Genomic DNA, 16,400 nt, shown 5'->3' with positions numbered 1-16,400 from the left:
TTTAGTAAAAATTGTGAGTCGGGGTTGGAGATGATAAAATGTGGGGGTTAATTAGGAGGACCCATTTTCTTGTTTATTTCAGGTTCGATAAACCAGGATAAGGATGTTCATGTGATGGCTTATGGGCTTTATTTCAGGCTCAATAAGACAAGTCTAATGTTGTGTTTACTTACTGGAGTGGGAGTGAAGAGTGTGGATTTCTCCCACTCCAGCGTTTATTTATTTAAAATGGGAAGGGATTGGGAATCCCACTCCGTAGGCCCCACCTATTTTTGGAGTGAGGAGTGAGAGTGGGACTCCCATTGGGGGAGGTGGGAGTGGATTCCCACTCCCACCTCTCCCATTTCTACTCTTTTTATTTTATTTTATGTTTTATAATTAATAAAATAAAATAAATAATATTATATTTATTTAAATAATAATATTATATTTAACTAAATAATAATTTACATTGATTCTAAGTTAAAATTATTTTAAAATAATATTATTACATTAATAGAGAATTAATAAATATAATATTATTATATTTATTTTAAAAATAATAGTACTATATTTATTTAATAATAATAACAAATACTTTATTCTAAGAAAATATTAAATTTGTACTAAATAATATTATATTATTATTTTATATAATAATAAATTTAATATAATTATATTAAATAAAATAAAATAACATTTCATTTTATATTAAAATTACAATTAATAATTTATTGTTCATAATTAAGAATATTAATAATTATAATAAATTTACAAATATAATAAAATAAATATTATTTATTAAATATATTTTTTATTAGTTTTGTAATTAAAAATTATAATTCTTAAATAAGAATAAAATTATAATTTGAAATTATTTACTCCCAATCTAAGACAAAGTAAACACATAAATTGGATTCTGATCTCCATTCCATGCTTCCATTCCAGTGTAAGTAAACAACCTACTCTCACTCCCACTCCACACTCCCAATCCTAAGATTCCCACTCCTCAGAATTCCCAATCCAATCCAAAAAATAAACACTACCTAATTTACTAAATCCCCAAACTTTCTTTGTCCCCAAGAAAAATAATAAAAGTTTCTGCCATAGTTAACAAATAAAAGAAACAAAAAGAAAATGATTCATAGAATAAAATTCTTAATTGCCTGTATTTACTACTTCATAATTATATTTGGAATTAAAAATTTATAATTATTCTCCTATTATTACGTGACTTAACTTTCAAGTACCAAAATATAAAACGTTTTAATATTTTATTAATAAATAACTAATTATTTTCTAAATAAATCCGGTTCAAGCCGCTAAACCCTCACCCTGTCAGCGGCGCACCCCGGTCCCCTCCCCAGGGTTTTATCGGCCCGCCACTGATTGAACACCACAAAACAGGCAAATTTATTTGCTCACAATCACCTCCTTCTTCTTGGGGTGGAAAAAAAAACAGAAAAATTCATTCTTTTCATCTGGGACAGTGTCAAAAATGGATTTTTGTGTTTGCTAAATGAAAGCCCGCACTGTGTTACAATTTTCAAAAGAATGGTAACAAGAAAGCCTGGTTCAAGCCACTTCTTGTCTAAAACAAGAAGAAGAGCAATAACAAGTTGTACACTTGAAGTTGAGCGAGAGCCACTGGCAAACGTGGCCTCAGCGTCACAATCGACCTTCAGTGACCACAAAATGTTTTGCTTCTCCTTAGCTGACCAACTTATTAATCGTGGCCTAATTGCATCTGCCCAGCAAGTAATTCAGCGCCTTATAGCTAATTCTGCCTCACTTTCTGATGCACTTTCAGCAGCTGATTTTGCAGCTGTTCGTGGCATGAGGTTTGATTCGGGTAGCTATAGTGCGCTTATGAAGAAACTGATTAAGTTTGGTCAATCCCAGTCAGCTCTTTTGCTTTATCAGAATGATTTTGTTGCTTTAGGTATTGATCCTGACCCTGCTATTTTGAATTCTGTCATTATTGGTTACTGTAAGCTAGGGAATATAGAGGATGCATTACGACATTTTGATAGGCTTATTTCAAAAAATATTGTTCCTATTAAACTTGCATGTGTTTCTATCCTCCGAGGGTTATTTGCAGAAGAAAAGTTTCTGGAGGCTTTTGATTATTTTATTAAAATTTGCAATGCTGGCGTGGATTTGAATTGTTGGTCTTATAATGTTTTGATTGATGGGTTGTGCTATAAAGGGTTTTTAGATGAAGTTTTGGAAGTTGTTAATATAATGCGTAAGAAAAAAGGGTTAGTGCCTGCACTTCATCCGTACAAGTCTTTGTTTTATGCTCTTTGTAAGAATAGACGGACTGTGGAGGCTGAGTCGTTCGCCAGAGAAATGGAGTCGCAGGGTTTCTATGTGGATAAGCTGATGTATACTTCTTTGATTAATGGGTATTGCAGCAATAGGAATATGAAAATGGCAATGCGACTTTTTTTCAGAATGCTCAAGACAGGTTGTGAGCCTGATAGTTATACTTGTAACACATTGATTCATGGGTTTTTCAAGATGGGTTTGTTTGATAAAGGGTGGGTTCTGTACAGCCAAATGAGTGACTGGGGATTTCAGCCAAACATGGTGACCGATCTCATTATGATCAGTAATTATTGCAGGGAAGGGGAAGTAGATGCTGCTTTGATGCTTTTGAATAGCAAGGTAAGTAGCAATTTAGCTCCTAGTGTGCACTGTTACACAGTTTTGATTGATGCTCTTTACAAGCACAATAGGCTAATGGAGGTAGATGAATTGTACAAAAAGATGCTGGCCAACAGGGTTGCTCCTGACCATCTACTATCTTTTATCCTTTTAAAGAACTGCCCGGAGGGGACGGAGCTTCAGCATGCTCTGATGTTGTTGTGTGAATTTGCCAAGATTGGATGTGGTATTGATCCCCTGGCTCGCTCAATTTCTGCTACTCTGAATCCCACTGGGGATTTGTGTCAAGAGATTGAGCTTCTGCTTAGGAAAATTGTGAAAAGTGACCCAAAGCTAGCTAACGTGGCATTTACTATTTATATCAGCGCCTTGTGCAAGGGAGGAAAATATGAAAAAGCTTATGTTTGCTTGTTTCAATTGGTTAATTTTGGATACAGACCTTTGGTTTTTACTTGTAACACTTTGATAAAGTGCTTCTATCAAGTGGGTTTTCTTGAGGGGGCTAATGCCATAGTTGAACTTATGCAAGATACTGGTACGGTTGCGGATGTTGAGACTTATCTGATAATGGTAGAGGGAAACTGTAAATGGGGTAATCTAGATTCAGCCTTGGACATTTTGGATCAAATGGAGGTGAGAGGACCAAAACCTAGTGTTGCGATTTATGATGCAATTATTGGTCATCTGTGCAAGGAGAAAAGAATACTTGAAGCAGAGGATATGTTCAAGAGGATGTTGAAGGCAGGAATAGATCCTGATGAGGTCTTCTTTACAACAATGATCAATGGCTATCTCCAGAATAGAAAACCTATTGAAGCTTGTCAGCTGTTTGAGAAAATGAAAGAGAATTCTGTTCAGCCGGGATCCTATCCTTATACTGCTCTGATCAGTGGGTTAGTGAAGAAAGGAATGGTGGATTTGGGATGCATGTACCTTGATAGGATGTTAGCAGATGGTTTTGTGCCAAATGTTGTGCTGTATACTGCTCTTATCAATCATTTCCTAAGGGCGGGCGAGTTTGAATTTGCCTCTAGACTAGAGAACTTGATGGTCACAAACCAGATAGAATTTGATTTGATTGCTTATATTGCTTTGGTCAGTGGTGTTTGTAGACGAATAACTGGTAGGAAGAAATGGCTTGACGTAAATAGATGTTCTGACAGTGGAAAAGAAATGTTGTTCCACAAGCTTCAGCAAGGAACTCTTGTGACACGTACAAAGAGTACAGCATTTTCTGCTGTTTTTTCTAATGGGAAAAAAGGGACTGTACAGAAGATCGTGCTGAAAGTTAAAGATATTGAGTTTATGCCAAACTTGTACCTCTATAATGATATATTTTTGTTACTTTGTGGGGTAGGGAGGATGGATGATGCTTATGATCATTTCCAAATGATGAAAAGAGAAGGATTACGTCCCAATCAAGTGACATTTTGTATTCTCATTAATGGGCATATTGCAGCTGGTGAAATTGATCAAGCCATCGGGTTGTTCAATCAAATGAATGCAGATGGTTGTGTTCCAGATAAAACTGTTTACAACACTCTACTAAAAGGTCTTTGTCAGGCTGGTAGATTGTCTCATGTGTTTTCAGTCTTCTATTCAATGCATAAGAGGGGATTTGTCCCTAAGAAGGCTACTTATGAACATTTACTGGAATGTTTTTGTGCTAATTGTTTGAGCATTCCTGCTTTCAACATGTTTAAAGAGATGATTGTGCATGATCATGTACCTTGTCTGAGTAATTGTAACTGGTTGCTCAACATCTTATTCCAAGAAAAACATTTTCATGAGGCTCAGATAGTGCTTGATGTGATGCATAAAAGAGGGAGGCTCCCTTGCAAATCCACCAGAGGATTTTGGAGGAAACATTTTATAGGCAAAGAGAAATTCAATTTTTAGACCAGAGATGATATCCTTACTTCTGCTGGTTGGTAAGGAATTACCTTGGTGCATCTTTTTATAATTGCCTTATCTTGTTCTCTCATTTCTGTTCTTAAAAAATATTCTCATGTTCCAAATGCAGTCATAATGAGGCCTCCACAGCCAATGAACAGAAAGTTCAATTTGGGTCTGATGGGGCTCATGGAGAAAATTCTATGGCGTTTCTGCTAACCATCAGGTAGATTATCATTATTATTGTTATGAAAAAAGAAATTCCATTGAACTAATTTCTATACTGAACTCAGAGTTCTAAAATTGATATTATGCATACAGTAATAATCAAATGCTTTTATATATTCATGAACGATAGCAATACATGAAGGATGCCATTTTTAGAGAGGATTAGCTTTTTGACAAAACATGGGACTTTTATTTTGTTTTATATATTTGGGCATGTTAATCTCCTTTCGTTAAGGGTTCCTGGTCTCAATGTCTTGGCAGTTCAATAATATTGTCTTGGATGGGATAGAAGAGGAAGATGGTCCATGTATTCTCACTAATTAATTTGAAGCTTGCTTTACATATTTGCTGCAACTCGGAAATATTCAAATTGAGCCTTTTATTTTCCTTTGCCTGTTGGGCATCCAATAATGGAGTCCCAAAGTTCTCTCTCACTAACTGAGCCTTATTTAATCCAATGGCTTTTATTTCTTTTCAGTTTTTCGCTCCTTGAGCCTTTGAGCTCTTTGCTGTGCGGGAAAATGCAAATAAACTAAATTGCTTTTCTTCATTTTTACTTCTTTAAGCCATATAAGGTTCTTTATTTCTCTTCATATTTGATTTTGTGATATGGGTTCTTTGTTTTCCTATTATTCTGCAGTATTTTGGGTTTTCATGTTGTGTCTGCACTGAATTAGTGAAGGGTATTTAAGTGCCACAGTAGATTAAGGTCCAAACATGTCATTTGAAATGATTATTTTCTTGGCATGGTTTTCTTCTTTTAATTTGTCTTTTTGGGATCATGGTTCAATGTATTGAAATAAATCTTCAGGAATTATATCCTGATTGGTGATTTTTGTTTCTCCAGCAATGAGTGCATTGTAATCTCTGTCGCTTTTAAATGTTGCAAGCTCTGTTGTCTGTTTCAAATTTGAATTTTTTTATGAATGGAGAGGCTTGTTTTCCCCTACTAATTTTTTTTCCCTTTTGTGACTTGAGTTTTTGGACCAGCGACTGTTTTTGATCAATGCTGGAAGCTGCCTTGGATGGGAAACTGAGTCCACATCCTTTCGGAGCTGTTATGGTACGAATCTGGACAGAGTCATACTTCCCTTTCAGGTCAAATTGAACTGCAGTAATTTTTTCCTTTTTTTATCACCAATTATGATTTTATGTAATTAACTTTTACGATTTGCTCTCTTTTCATTTTTGGTGTTGAACAAATGATTTAACCTGCTATGCTGCTGGTATTTCATTGTTGTTTGCTGATAGGTACCCATTTATGTTATTCCTCTTTCATTGCCCCAGCCATATGGTTGATCTTTTCTTCTTGCTGCCCGCGAAAGAGTAGAAAAAATAATTCTTGAAGTAAGGCGGTTCCATAAATTCAGAAAGGAAACAGAGGGTTTGTTACATTGTCCAGCGCATATCAAGCTGACTTGCACACATCCATTCTGAATTAGAGAGTTGATCCTTTCCTTCGAATGAAACCGGCATTTTCTTCAAAAGTGGTAAGGTCTCAGTGAAATCATTTTATGACTTGCACGGAGATTTTTTTTTTTTTTTTTTGTCCCCTCTTTTGTGATGTTTGGACGGGGGTACAGTAAGTTAGTTTAATGAGTTGTTAAGAATCAATATATTGTTATTATATTTAACCACTCATTAATACAAGTTAGAGTTGCTAATATATGGCTAGTTTTGCTAGGTTAGGAGTAAAGGCTAAAGAACTAGAAATTGATATCAGTACATGAAGGTTATTTAACCATATATGAGAGAACAATTCAAGATTTAGAAAGGTCATAATTTTTTTTTTTTTGGGGTTTTTTGTCAATTCTTGGGTCCAGACAAGCAGACAAGGGCCTTTAAAACTTACAAGATTCAACTCTTACTCAAAGTTGATTTGAGATTCAATTTATTTATCTCACTTCTTGTCTTAGAAGCAAACAAAATGGACAAAACAGATCTTGTTGATTTACTGTTTATTTTCTTTGTGCCCATGGTGTATGTCGATGTTCTATTATCAGAGGTTGTAATTATTTTGTCTATTGGATTATTAACTTCATTAAAGTGCATCAAATTAAAAAAAAAAGTTGATTTCCATGTTGAATATGTTCCTTGTTTGTGTTTATTTTAGAGGTGCTTGATTTAGCTGAATTAATAGGACATTGGCTAAAGGACTCCTCATACAGTCATACGAATAGACCCAAAAAAGAAAAAAAAATGAAAAAAGAAAAGCCCAAATTCACTCTGGTTACTAGAGATGTTCAGTTCATATGCTTTTTTGGTACATCTGCTGATGGCGCTTGTGGATACGCTGGATTAAACTTGGAATGGCCCCAGAAAAGGTCTAAGAGTTTCTCTCGTTGGCTAAACCGAACAAAAATATTACTTAAATCATTGTCTCATCATAGAAATAGGCCATTGCTAAAGAACTCAAACCATGTCCTCTCTGGATAGGAGAGATTTTCAACGTAGATGTTTTTTTGGACATCTGCTGATGTTGCTTCTTCCCTTGGCTAGAAATTGGATTAGATTGACCTGGAGTCCACTTTTGTTGAATCTTATGCTTAGCTGGTTAGTGATAAATCAAGCTGTTTATTTTCTGTGATATTAGCTATTGGAATTATGGTTGTTTAGATTGAGTTGTAAATGATGATTGTTAAATTATCTTTTTACCCAAAAGCTTAGGTCATATGTATTAGCACTTGCCTGAATAATAGCTTTTAGACGGTCACACACCTCTCCACAAGCAAGATACATGAACTAAAACTCAACCACACCCACAAACTTCACAACCAACAAAAGCAAACATAACTTATTATAGTCTAATCACTTCAATTAATCAAGTGATTCAAACATTTGACCACTTGATCGAAATTCGGATGCAATACCATATCAAGTTTCCTCTTGACTCAAAAGCTTAAACTCTTAGGTATTATCAACCATACTAATGTTTCATATTTCTTCAGTTGACCAAAGTGAATCTTTGAAGCTGCGTCCAACAATAAATTATGTCAAAGATTGTTGTTACAGCTTCAGAACACAGAATAATTTTTTCAGGTAGTTTCCATCTGATGTACTTCAGTTCTATAATTGTTTTACACGTGTTTGACCTGAACTTAATTTTTTGGGCACTTTGGTGAATCCTACATGCAGGCTTAAAAAGAAGCAGCTGAAACTATTCTCTTAGACGACTTCAAACAAAGCAACTGGATCTTATGGAGGACATTTCCTTGATTACAATAGCTCAGCCCTGACATGTCTCATGCACTTTTGTCCTGACCCACATCAGCAATGATGGTACCTTTAACTCTTTCTCCTCTTTGTTAATGGATATTTTTGCTCTCTGTTTTTTCTTGTGATTGATTTTTTAACTGTTTATTTTTTCCTAAAAGTCTACAATTATTAGAACTAGAACTGATACTAACTTTAGGAAATGGTTTGATGTTATTCTCGAATATAGTGATGTCAGCTTCAATTCATATCAGATGACTATATTTAAACTGGATGTGCAATATTTTTATTTTCACTTGTTGAGACTTGTTATATTTAGATTAAATTACAAATAAAGGAGAAGAGTTCGTGTATTCTAACAAGTTTCTGCAATTAATGCCATGTGCAGTTGATCCTGATGCCGTCATAAGCTGCATGAATTTATGGAGCCGGCAGTAGCTGTGAATTTGGAAATGTGTAGTTCTCGAAGTCTTTAACCAGCCTGCTTGGTTCGTTTGATAATTGATGCCATTCTGTTCTGTATCGAAAGTAATTTTTATACCCTCTTGGATACGTGAAGAAGAATTTTATTTCTGTTCCATTACATTTGGAATTTACAAGGAAACAACTTGTACAATCACTGAGTATTAATCCCACACGCAATTGAATCGTGAAATAATTAAAGAACAAAATAATAATAATTATAATAATAAAAACAAAAGGATTGCTACTAATGTTGAACACGATCAAAGGCCAGACCTGAACGGCACACCAGTCGCTGGCAGCCACGAGTTTCCGGTAATGAAGCTTCCAACTGTGAACTTTGAGGCTTCGGTAGCGCTGGTTATAACCCGGTAGCCGCGCCACTTCACTCTTCCACTAGTTGATGCAGCCGGGCCAATGTTCTTATACTCCCCATAAAACAGTGTGTTGAGAGCAAAATTGCCACTCCATTCAAGCCAACCAGCAGGATCAACCAATGAATCAAGGTACGTTTGCATGTAAACTGTACGTGAGTATTCTTTCCATGGTCGTCCTAAGAACGTTTTGAATTTGCTTAGCACTGGCACAAGATCCGGTGCTGCCATAACTCGAGAATTATGTATCGAAATCCCTGTATTTTGATTAGGGTCTGTTCTGCCTTGGGCGGTGACCACGTTCTTCTGCTTATCCATCGGCCTTCTTGCGTAAATCATACAGTTTTGCAGAACAACGGCGGCATTTCCAAAAATGAAGTCAACTGTGCCATAGATGTAGCATTCTTTGTAGAATTGTCTTTGTGAATGGACGTAGAGAGTATCTTGGTAACCTTCAAAGCCACACTGGTAGAATACCGAGAGATCAGAGCCTGCTCGGAGGGCGACTGCTTGGTGGTTCTGTGGGCCGGCTGTGTTGCGGAATGTGATGCCACGAGCAATGAACCCATCTCCGGTCACAGCTGAATCAAGCAAAAGAACATTAACCTTCGTTACTTAAAATAGAAAAAATTTGTAAAATAGATAAATTATGAACGTGCTTATATACCAACAGTTGCAGAGTTGAAAGTCGTAAAGCCACCGCCAACACTTCTGCTACCGGTAATGATAGTGTATCTCAATCCATCACCAACCAGCATAATGTTTTTCATTTTGTTACCAATCTCAAGATTCTCCTTGTAAACTCCTCTCTTAACATGTATCACGAATCTCCCACTGCCCGTTCTCTTCGCCGCAGCATCAAGCGCTGCCTTGATAGTCCTGTAATTCCCTGATCCATCTTGAGCCACCACAAGATTTGGTCTCACTGGAGATGTTTGTAACAGCTTCCTGTCACCGGGTTTGACCCAGCTGGGGAACCCGCCTTTGTAAGTTTCAGGAACAGTTGAAGCGTTTCTCAGAGCCAATGTGTTGCTTATGAGCTTTGTGACATTGTTAGACATGAGGGGGAGTACGTAATCCGGCACGCCTAGCTCAACGAACCCTGCTCGACAAGTTTCAAGGTTCGTTAAAGCAGTGCTAAGCCAAGTTTGGGCATCAAAATCGGTGCATTTTGTGTTGGAGTCAAGGGTATGGTTGAGTTGATTGATGGTATCTTGATAGAGCTTCAAGCAATCAGCCCATGCAACCTTTTCTTTGTGGTTCCTGCATTTGGAACCAAGCCACTTGTTGTGATTCTGAGCAGTGAGTGCCCGGTCCAATGCAAGGCTCATTGCCATTCTACGAAACTCGGATTTTTGCTTAGGGACGGCGAAGTGTTTGGAGTTTTGTTGCATGAAGTACTTGCATGGTTCTGGGTGTGGAGTTTTGCTGCACCAATAGTCGACGCCATTGGAGGCCACGCTTGAAAGAGCAGGGGCAAAGAATGAAATTAAGGATATGAATAATAGGAATACGCTTAGCTTCATTGCCATTAATGCGGAAGCTCAAAGAATTGAATTAATGCTTGTTTTGGTAATGAATATGTGTGGGAATGAATCTATATATATATAGGAGATCGCCAATAGGTTGGTGGTAGCGTGACAGACTGGCAACGTTTGAACAAAGAGAAAATTACTGCGATTTTATATAATGAATTCTAACAAAGATAACAATACAGAGATTCTCTATCGTTGTCTATTTTTCTTTCTTTAGAAAGCCCTCGATCGCTGTCTTATTGTTGTTGTTTATACATTATGTATGTCGTGGTCTTATTTTTGTTGTTTATTCATTATGTACAAGTTACGATACCCCTTTTGGTCCATGCGTGAGGATATGGTGTTTGCGCATATTGAAATGGGTTAGTTTCATTTGGCCCCTAATATTTCCTAAGAAACTTCAATACCGCCCCAAATTTATTGTAGTTCTACATTCCATCCCATGTCTTTACACTTCATAGTTAAAATACGCGAGGTTCCAGGTGAAATTGTTTTTTTTTTCCTTTTTTTTTTTGAAGTGACATTGCATCCCCACCCTTTTCTACCCTCAAATTAAATTATACCATCCTCTTAGATTTAAACTCGTGACCTGTTGTTTTCACTCAAAAGATACACAAACGAGATTTTAATTTAAGAATAGTTCAAGGTAATTTTTTTTCCTCAAAATCATAAGAAGTTTTTTTTTTTAAAAAAAAAAAAAAACTATTTTCAATGATCTTTCTTATTTTTCTCTTCTATCTTTCTTTAACAATTGCAAATGTCTTGCCCAATTGGCTAACCACACATAATATGAGAGGCCGTATGTGGCTAGTAGGTATTACGACCATGCAAAGATATTGATAATCGCTTAATTAGATTTGATTTGGATGATTTTGAGTTTGATTAGCTCTACGTAGGTTTGATTTTGGATTGCTGATTTATAGAGCAAATAGAAAATTGAGGGAAGCGGGGAGGGGGATTGAGAAATGAATTTTTTTTTTCTAAAACTGTGTAGTAATTTAACACCCTTTAAGATTCAAGATGCTAAGCCACTGCCCAGGAGACTCAAGTTCTTGATCAAACAAGTTGCATAAGAAACCAAGATCAGATATCTAGTATTCAACTCAATCCCAATAGGCTCTAGATCTAATGATTAATATCAGTGTTTTAACCTAAACAAGAAACAATTCACAATACACAAGAACAGAATATTACGTGGTTCAATTGTGCATTACATGCACAATTTACATCCACGGGAAAAATCACAGGAAAAGCTTTATTGATGAATCAAGAAGACACAATACAGAGCTTCTAAACAAGAGATTACAAGCAACAAGAATAACCTCTCTCACTTTCTGATCTCTCTCTCAAGCTCTTTCTCTGAACCACGCTATTTCTCCCTCAGTGACTAGTTTTATACCACTGATGCCGAAACCCAGATTGCACAGAATCTGGACACGTGTGTAACGGCTTTTAACAGCCTTGATTCCCTTCTTCACGAGCTGGCTCACGTGCTTCACTTATGTTTCTCCAAAACGACAGTTGCTGAGTCATTTAGCCTTTGAACTTTAAAAGCCACGTATTGCACGTGACAAATGACTGAATCATTTGATCAAAACAAACCGTTTTGGGACTTTGAGTTTTGGATTCATTTCACTCAAGTCCACATTCTCCACCTTGAATCAAAAACTCCTTTTCATGCTTCCTTCTCCTTCTGCTTATCAACTTAAAGGCTGCTCAGACCAGCTAAGTCCAAGCATATGTTGAACTTTGCTGAGGGAACTGCCTTAGTCAGCATATTTGCTGGATTCTCATCTGTATGCACCTTGGCCATCTTTACAGCTCCTTTAGACACTTCGTTTCTGATGAAATGAAGCTTTATGTCTATATGTTTGGTTCTTTCATGGTGTGCAGGGTTCTTGCACAAATGAATGGCACTAGAACTGTCACAATGTATAGTCACTGACTTCTGCTTCACTCCTAATTCACCAAGCAGCCCCTGCAGCCATAAAGCTTCCTTTACAGCTTCTGTAGCAGTTGTATACTCAGCTTCTGTAGTTGAGAGAGCAACTACATGTTGCAGGGAAGCTTTCCAGTTGATAAGGCATCCTTCATACATAAACATGAAGCCTGTGAGTGACCTCCTTCTATCCAAGTCTCCTGCATAGTCTGAATCAACAAACCCCAGCAGCCCATCATTTCTTCCTTTGGATCTTCCATATACCAGTCCATGGCTTAAAGAGCCATTTAAGTACCTCATGATCCATCTAACAGCTCTCCAGTGTTCTCTCCCTGGTTGTGCCATATATCTGCTAACCACACTCACTGAATGGGATAGGTCTGGTCGAGTGAGTACCATAGCATACATTAGGCAACCTACAGCATTTGCATAAGGGACATTCTTCATATCAAGCTTCTCTTCATCAGTTTTTGGACACAACTGATTACTTAGCTTGAAGTGAGCTGCTAGGGGAGTTAGTACAGGCTTGGAATCCAGCATCTTGTAGGTTTCCAGAACCTTAGTCAAATATCTCTCTTGACTGAGAAATATTTCTCCCTTTGTTATGTTTCTTTTAATTTCTACACCCAAAATCTTCTTAGCAGTCCCTAAGTCTTTCATGTCAAATTCTGAGTTCAGCATTACCTTCAACTTTTCTATTTCATCCCTTCTTTTGCAGGCTATTAGCATGTCATCTACATATAGGAGGAGATAGATGTAGAGATCATCTTCTAGCAGCTTGAACTACACACAGCAGTCATAATTGCATCTTATGAATCCATTTGTTATCATGAACTCATCAAATCTGAGATACCACTGCCTTGGGGACTGTTTTAAACCATAAAGAGATTTCTTGAGTAAGCATACATGTTTAGGTTTCATGGAGTCCACATACCCCTCAGGTTGAGTCATGAAGATTTTTTCTTGGAGTCTTCCATGCAAAAATGCAGTCTTGACATTGAGTTGATCAAGTTTCATGTCTTGTACTGCAGTCAAAGCTAGGATCACCCTTATGGAGGCATGCCTGACAACTGGTGAGAACACCTCCTTGAAATCAACCCCTACTTTTGTGTATACCCTTTAGCCACCAGCCTGGCTTTGAATCTCTTTGGTTCATCTCTTGTCAAACCATCTTTAACTTTAAAGATCCATTTGCAGTCTACAACCCTCCTCTTATCAGGTTTCTTAACCAGTTCCCTGGTGTTATTCTTATAAAGGGACATAATTTCTTCATACATGGCTTGCTGCCACTCTTTGCTAAACTTGCTTTGGACTGCTTCTTTGTAGATTTTTGGTTCATCTTCATCAATCTGATGTGCAGCTGCTAGAGCATATGAGATAAGGTCAGCATATCCATACCTTCTGGTCTGTTTGATTTGTCTCCTGGCTCTATCTCTAGTTAGTTGGTAGTCTTGCTCATGTCCTTGAGACTCTTGTTTTTGTTGAGGAAGTTCTGGATCACCTGAGCTGTCAGTAACTCCACCTGAATCTCCAGCTTCCAGTGAGTCATCAGACTTAGAGAGCTCTACCTCAAACTGTTGCTTTTTACCAGTCTTAGTATCTTCCTTAGTTGGCTGTTGAGCTAACTTCTGATTTAGTAATTCTTTTTCATTAAATGTCACATCCCTGCTTATTATGCATCTGGGTGGACTTAAGTCTGTGCACCAGATCTTATAGCCCTTTACTCCCTCTGGATATCCTATGAAGAAGCCTTTCAAAGCCCTAGGAGCTAGCTTTCCTTGGCTTGTATGAGCATAAGCTGGACAGCCAAAAGCTCTCAGGTTCCCATAGTTAGCTGGTTGTCCTGTCCACCTCTCATAGGGTGTTTTGAAATCAATTGCTGTAGAGGGACTCAGGTTAACCAGATGACAAGCAGTTAAAAGTATTTCTGCCCACAAAGTCTTTGGAAGCTTGGATTGAACCAGCATACTCCTCACCCTCTCCATGAGTGTCATGTTCATCCTTTCAGCTAACTTATTCTGCTGAGGTGTTAACCTCACTGTTTTATGCCTAGCTATTCCTTCCTTTGCACAGAAGCTATCAAACCTTTGATTACAGAATTCTAAACCATTGTCTGTTCTGAGCTTTTTAACCTTCTTACCACATTGATTTTTAACCAAGTTTTTCCATTCAAAGAACTTCTCAAAAACTTGGTCTTTGCTCTTAAGAGTATAAACCCACACCCTCATAGAGTAGTCATCTATAATGGATAAGAAGTAACTATTACCACCTAGAGACACTTGTTGAGCAGGTCCCCACAAGTCAGAATGCACATATTCCAGCTTGTCATTTGACTTGTGTATTGACCTATTAAAACTAGCTCAAGTTGCCTTCCCTAAGACACAACTCTCACAGAATTCCAAATCACCAATCTTATCACCTTCTAGTAAACCTTGCTTATCTAATTCTTTAAGCCCTCTCACCCCAATGTGCCCCAACCTCAGATGCCATAGTCTGGTTTTATCAGTATTGGCATTTACTGACACCCCAACTTCACCAGTAACTACTTCCCCATCTAAGATAAATACTCCATTCTTCCTTAAACCCTTCATGATGGTTTCAGTGCCTTTAATTATCATCATTTCCCCAGATTCAATCTTAACACTATATCCCATTTGATCAAGCATTCCTAAAGAAATCAGATTTCTCTTAAGATCAGGCACAAACCTCACATGTTTAAGCTCTCTTATGGATCCATCATGGAGTTTAAGCCTTATGTTTCCAATACCTATGATTTTACACATGGCATTATTGCCCATCATAACTCTAACCCCATCCGAGTCATGATACTCAGTCAAGTAATTTTTATAAGGGCACATATGGAAAGTACAGCCAGAATCAAGCACCCATTTACCTCTGTCTTTGCTCTCTGTTGCTACACATACACCAGCAGATTCATATCCTTCCTCCTCTACAACAGCTGCATCACCATCTTTTCCCTTTTTCTGAAACTTCTTTTCTGGACAATCCTTCTTGAAATGCCCATCTTTGTGACACAAGAAACATCTCAGATTCTTTTGCTTTTCTTTATTCTTTCCTTGCTTCTTTTTCTTCCATTCTGGTTTTGCTTTTACAGTTAACCCCTCACCAGAGCCATTTCCAAGGCTTTCTTGCTTCCCTTGCAATTCTTTAGTGCTAAGAGCTGACTTCACTTCATCCAGTGACAATGTCTGCCTTCCATACATCAAAGCATCAATAAAGTGCTCGTATGACTTAGGCAAAGAACTTATCAGAAGCAAAGCTTTATCCTCATCTTCCAATGCTGCATCTATGGTTTCAAGAGTGTCACACACTTTATTAAACTCATCAAGATGTTTATCTAGAGATGAGCCTTCAAGCATTTTCAACGTGAACATCCTCTTCTTGATATACAATCTGTTGGCCAAGGATTTTTTCATGTAAATGCTCTCTAGTTTTGCCCATAGGTCAGCAACAGTAGGCTCTTTAGCTACTTCTCTTATCACAGAATCTGCAAGACTCAAGATGATAGTTCCCTTGGCCTTCCTGTCAATCTCTGCCATCTGTTCTGGAGTTTTTGATGTAGAGATATCTTTCCCCTCCTTCTTGGTTATTGGTAGCAGGGCATCTCCAAGACCATGAGTTATTAGTACTGCTTCCATCTTCACCTTCCACATATTGAAATTGTTTTTCCCATTGAACTTCTCGAGATCAACCTTGGTAGAAGTCATACTTGGATCTTGGACTTCAAGACTCCAGCTCTAATACCACGTGTAGTGATTTAACACCCTTTAAGATTCAAGATGCTAAGCCACTGCCCAGGAGACTCAAGTTCTTGATCAAACAAGTTGCATAAGAAACCAAGATCAGATATCTAGTATTCAACTCAATCCCAATAGGCTCTAGATCTAATGATTAATATCAGTGTTTTAACCAAAACAAGAAACAATTCACAATACACAAGAACAGAATATTACGTGGTTCAATTGTACATTACATGCACAATTTACATCCACGGGAAAAACCACAGGAAAAGCTTTATTGATGAATCAAGAAGACACAATACAGAGCTTCTAAACAAGAGATTACAAGCAACAAGAATAACCTCTC

General features: G+C 37.3%; 2 protein-coding genes across 8 annotated transcripts; one reads left to right on the top strand and one right to left on the bottom strand.

The window, feature by feature from the left end:
- The first annotated feature begins 1,314 nt into the window (after positions 1 to 1,314).
- On the top strand, positions 1,315 to 8,599 carry LOC102625308 (pentatricopeptide repeat-containing protein At5g62370). Of its 7 annotated transcripts, none has more exons than XM_052433745.1 (7): positions 1,315 to 4,580; positions 4,673 to 4,768; positions 5,761 to 5,833; positions 6,058 to 6,260; positions 7,719 to 7,809; positions 7,906 to 8,049; positions 8,372 to 8,599. In XM_052433745.1, exon 1 carries the CDS (start codon positions 1,534 to 1,536, stop codon positions 4,546 to 4,548), a length of 3,015 nt encoding a protein of 1,004 aa, XP_052289705.1. In that variant the 5' UTR covers positions 1,315 to 1,533; the 3' UTR covers positions 4,549 to 4,580; positions 4,673 to 4,768; positions 5,761 to 5,833; positions 6,058 to 6,260; positions 7,719 to 7,809; positions 7,906 to 8,049; positions 8,372 to 8,599. The 7 variants fall into 7 exon arrangements, with proteins under 7 accessions (XP_052289705.1, XP_024958650.2, XP_006490099.2 ...); XM_025102882.2 differs by having other exon boundaries at positions 6,022 to 6,260; XM_006490036.4 differs by having other exon boundaries at positions 5,761 to 5,868; positions 6,022 to 6,260.
- LOC102625023 (pectinesterase 2-like) lies at positions 8,534 to 10,528 on the bottom strand. Its single transcript, XM_006490034.4, has 2 exons — positions 9,487 to 10,528; positions 8,534 to 9,400 (listed from the first exon to the last, which is right to left on the bottom strand). Exons 1-2 carry the CDS (start codon positions 10,349 to 10,351, stop codon positions 8,709 to 8,711), a joined length of 1,557 nt encoding a protein of 518 aa, XP_006490097.2. The 5' UTR covers positions 10,352 to 10,528; the 3' UTR covers positions 8,534 to 8,708.
- Between the last annotated feature and the right edge of the window lie 5,872 nt (positions 10,529 to 16,400).

The sequence above is a fragment of the Citrus sinensis genome, chromosome 9 (genome assembly GCF_022201045.2).
Source record: "Citrus sinensis cultivar Valencia sweet orange chromosome 9, DVS_A1.0, whole genome shotgun sequence".
NCBI lineage: Eukaryota > Viridiplantae > Streptophyta > Magnoliopsida > Sapindales > Rutaceae > Citrus > Citrus sinensis.
The sequence above is the reverse complement of the archived record's forward strand: the minus strand, read 5'-3'. Positions and strand labels throughout refer to the sequence as shown.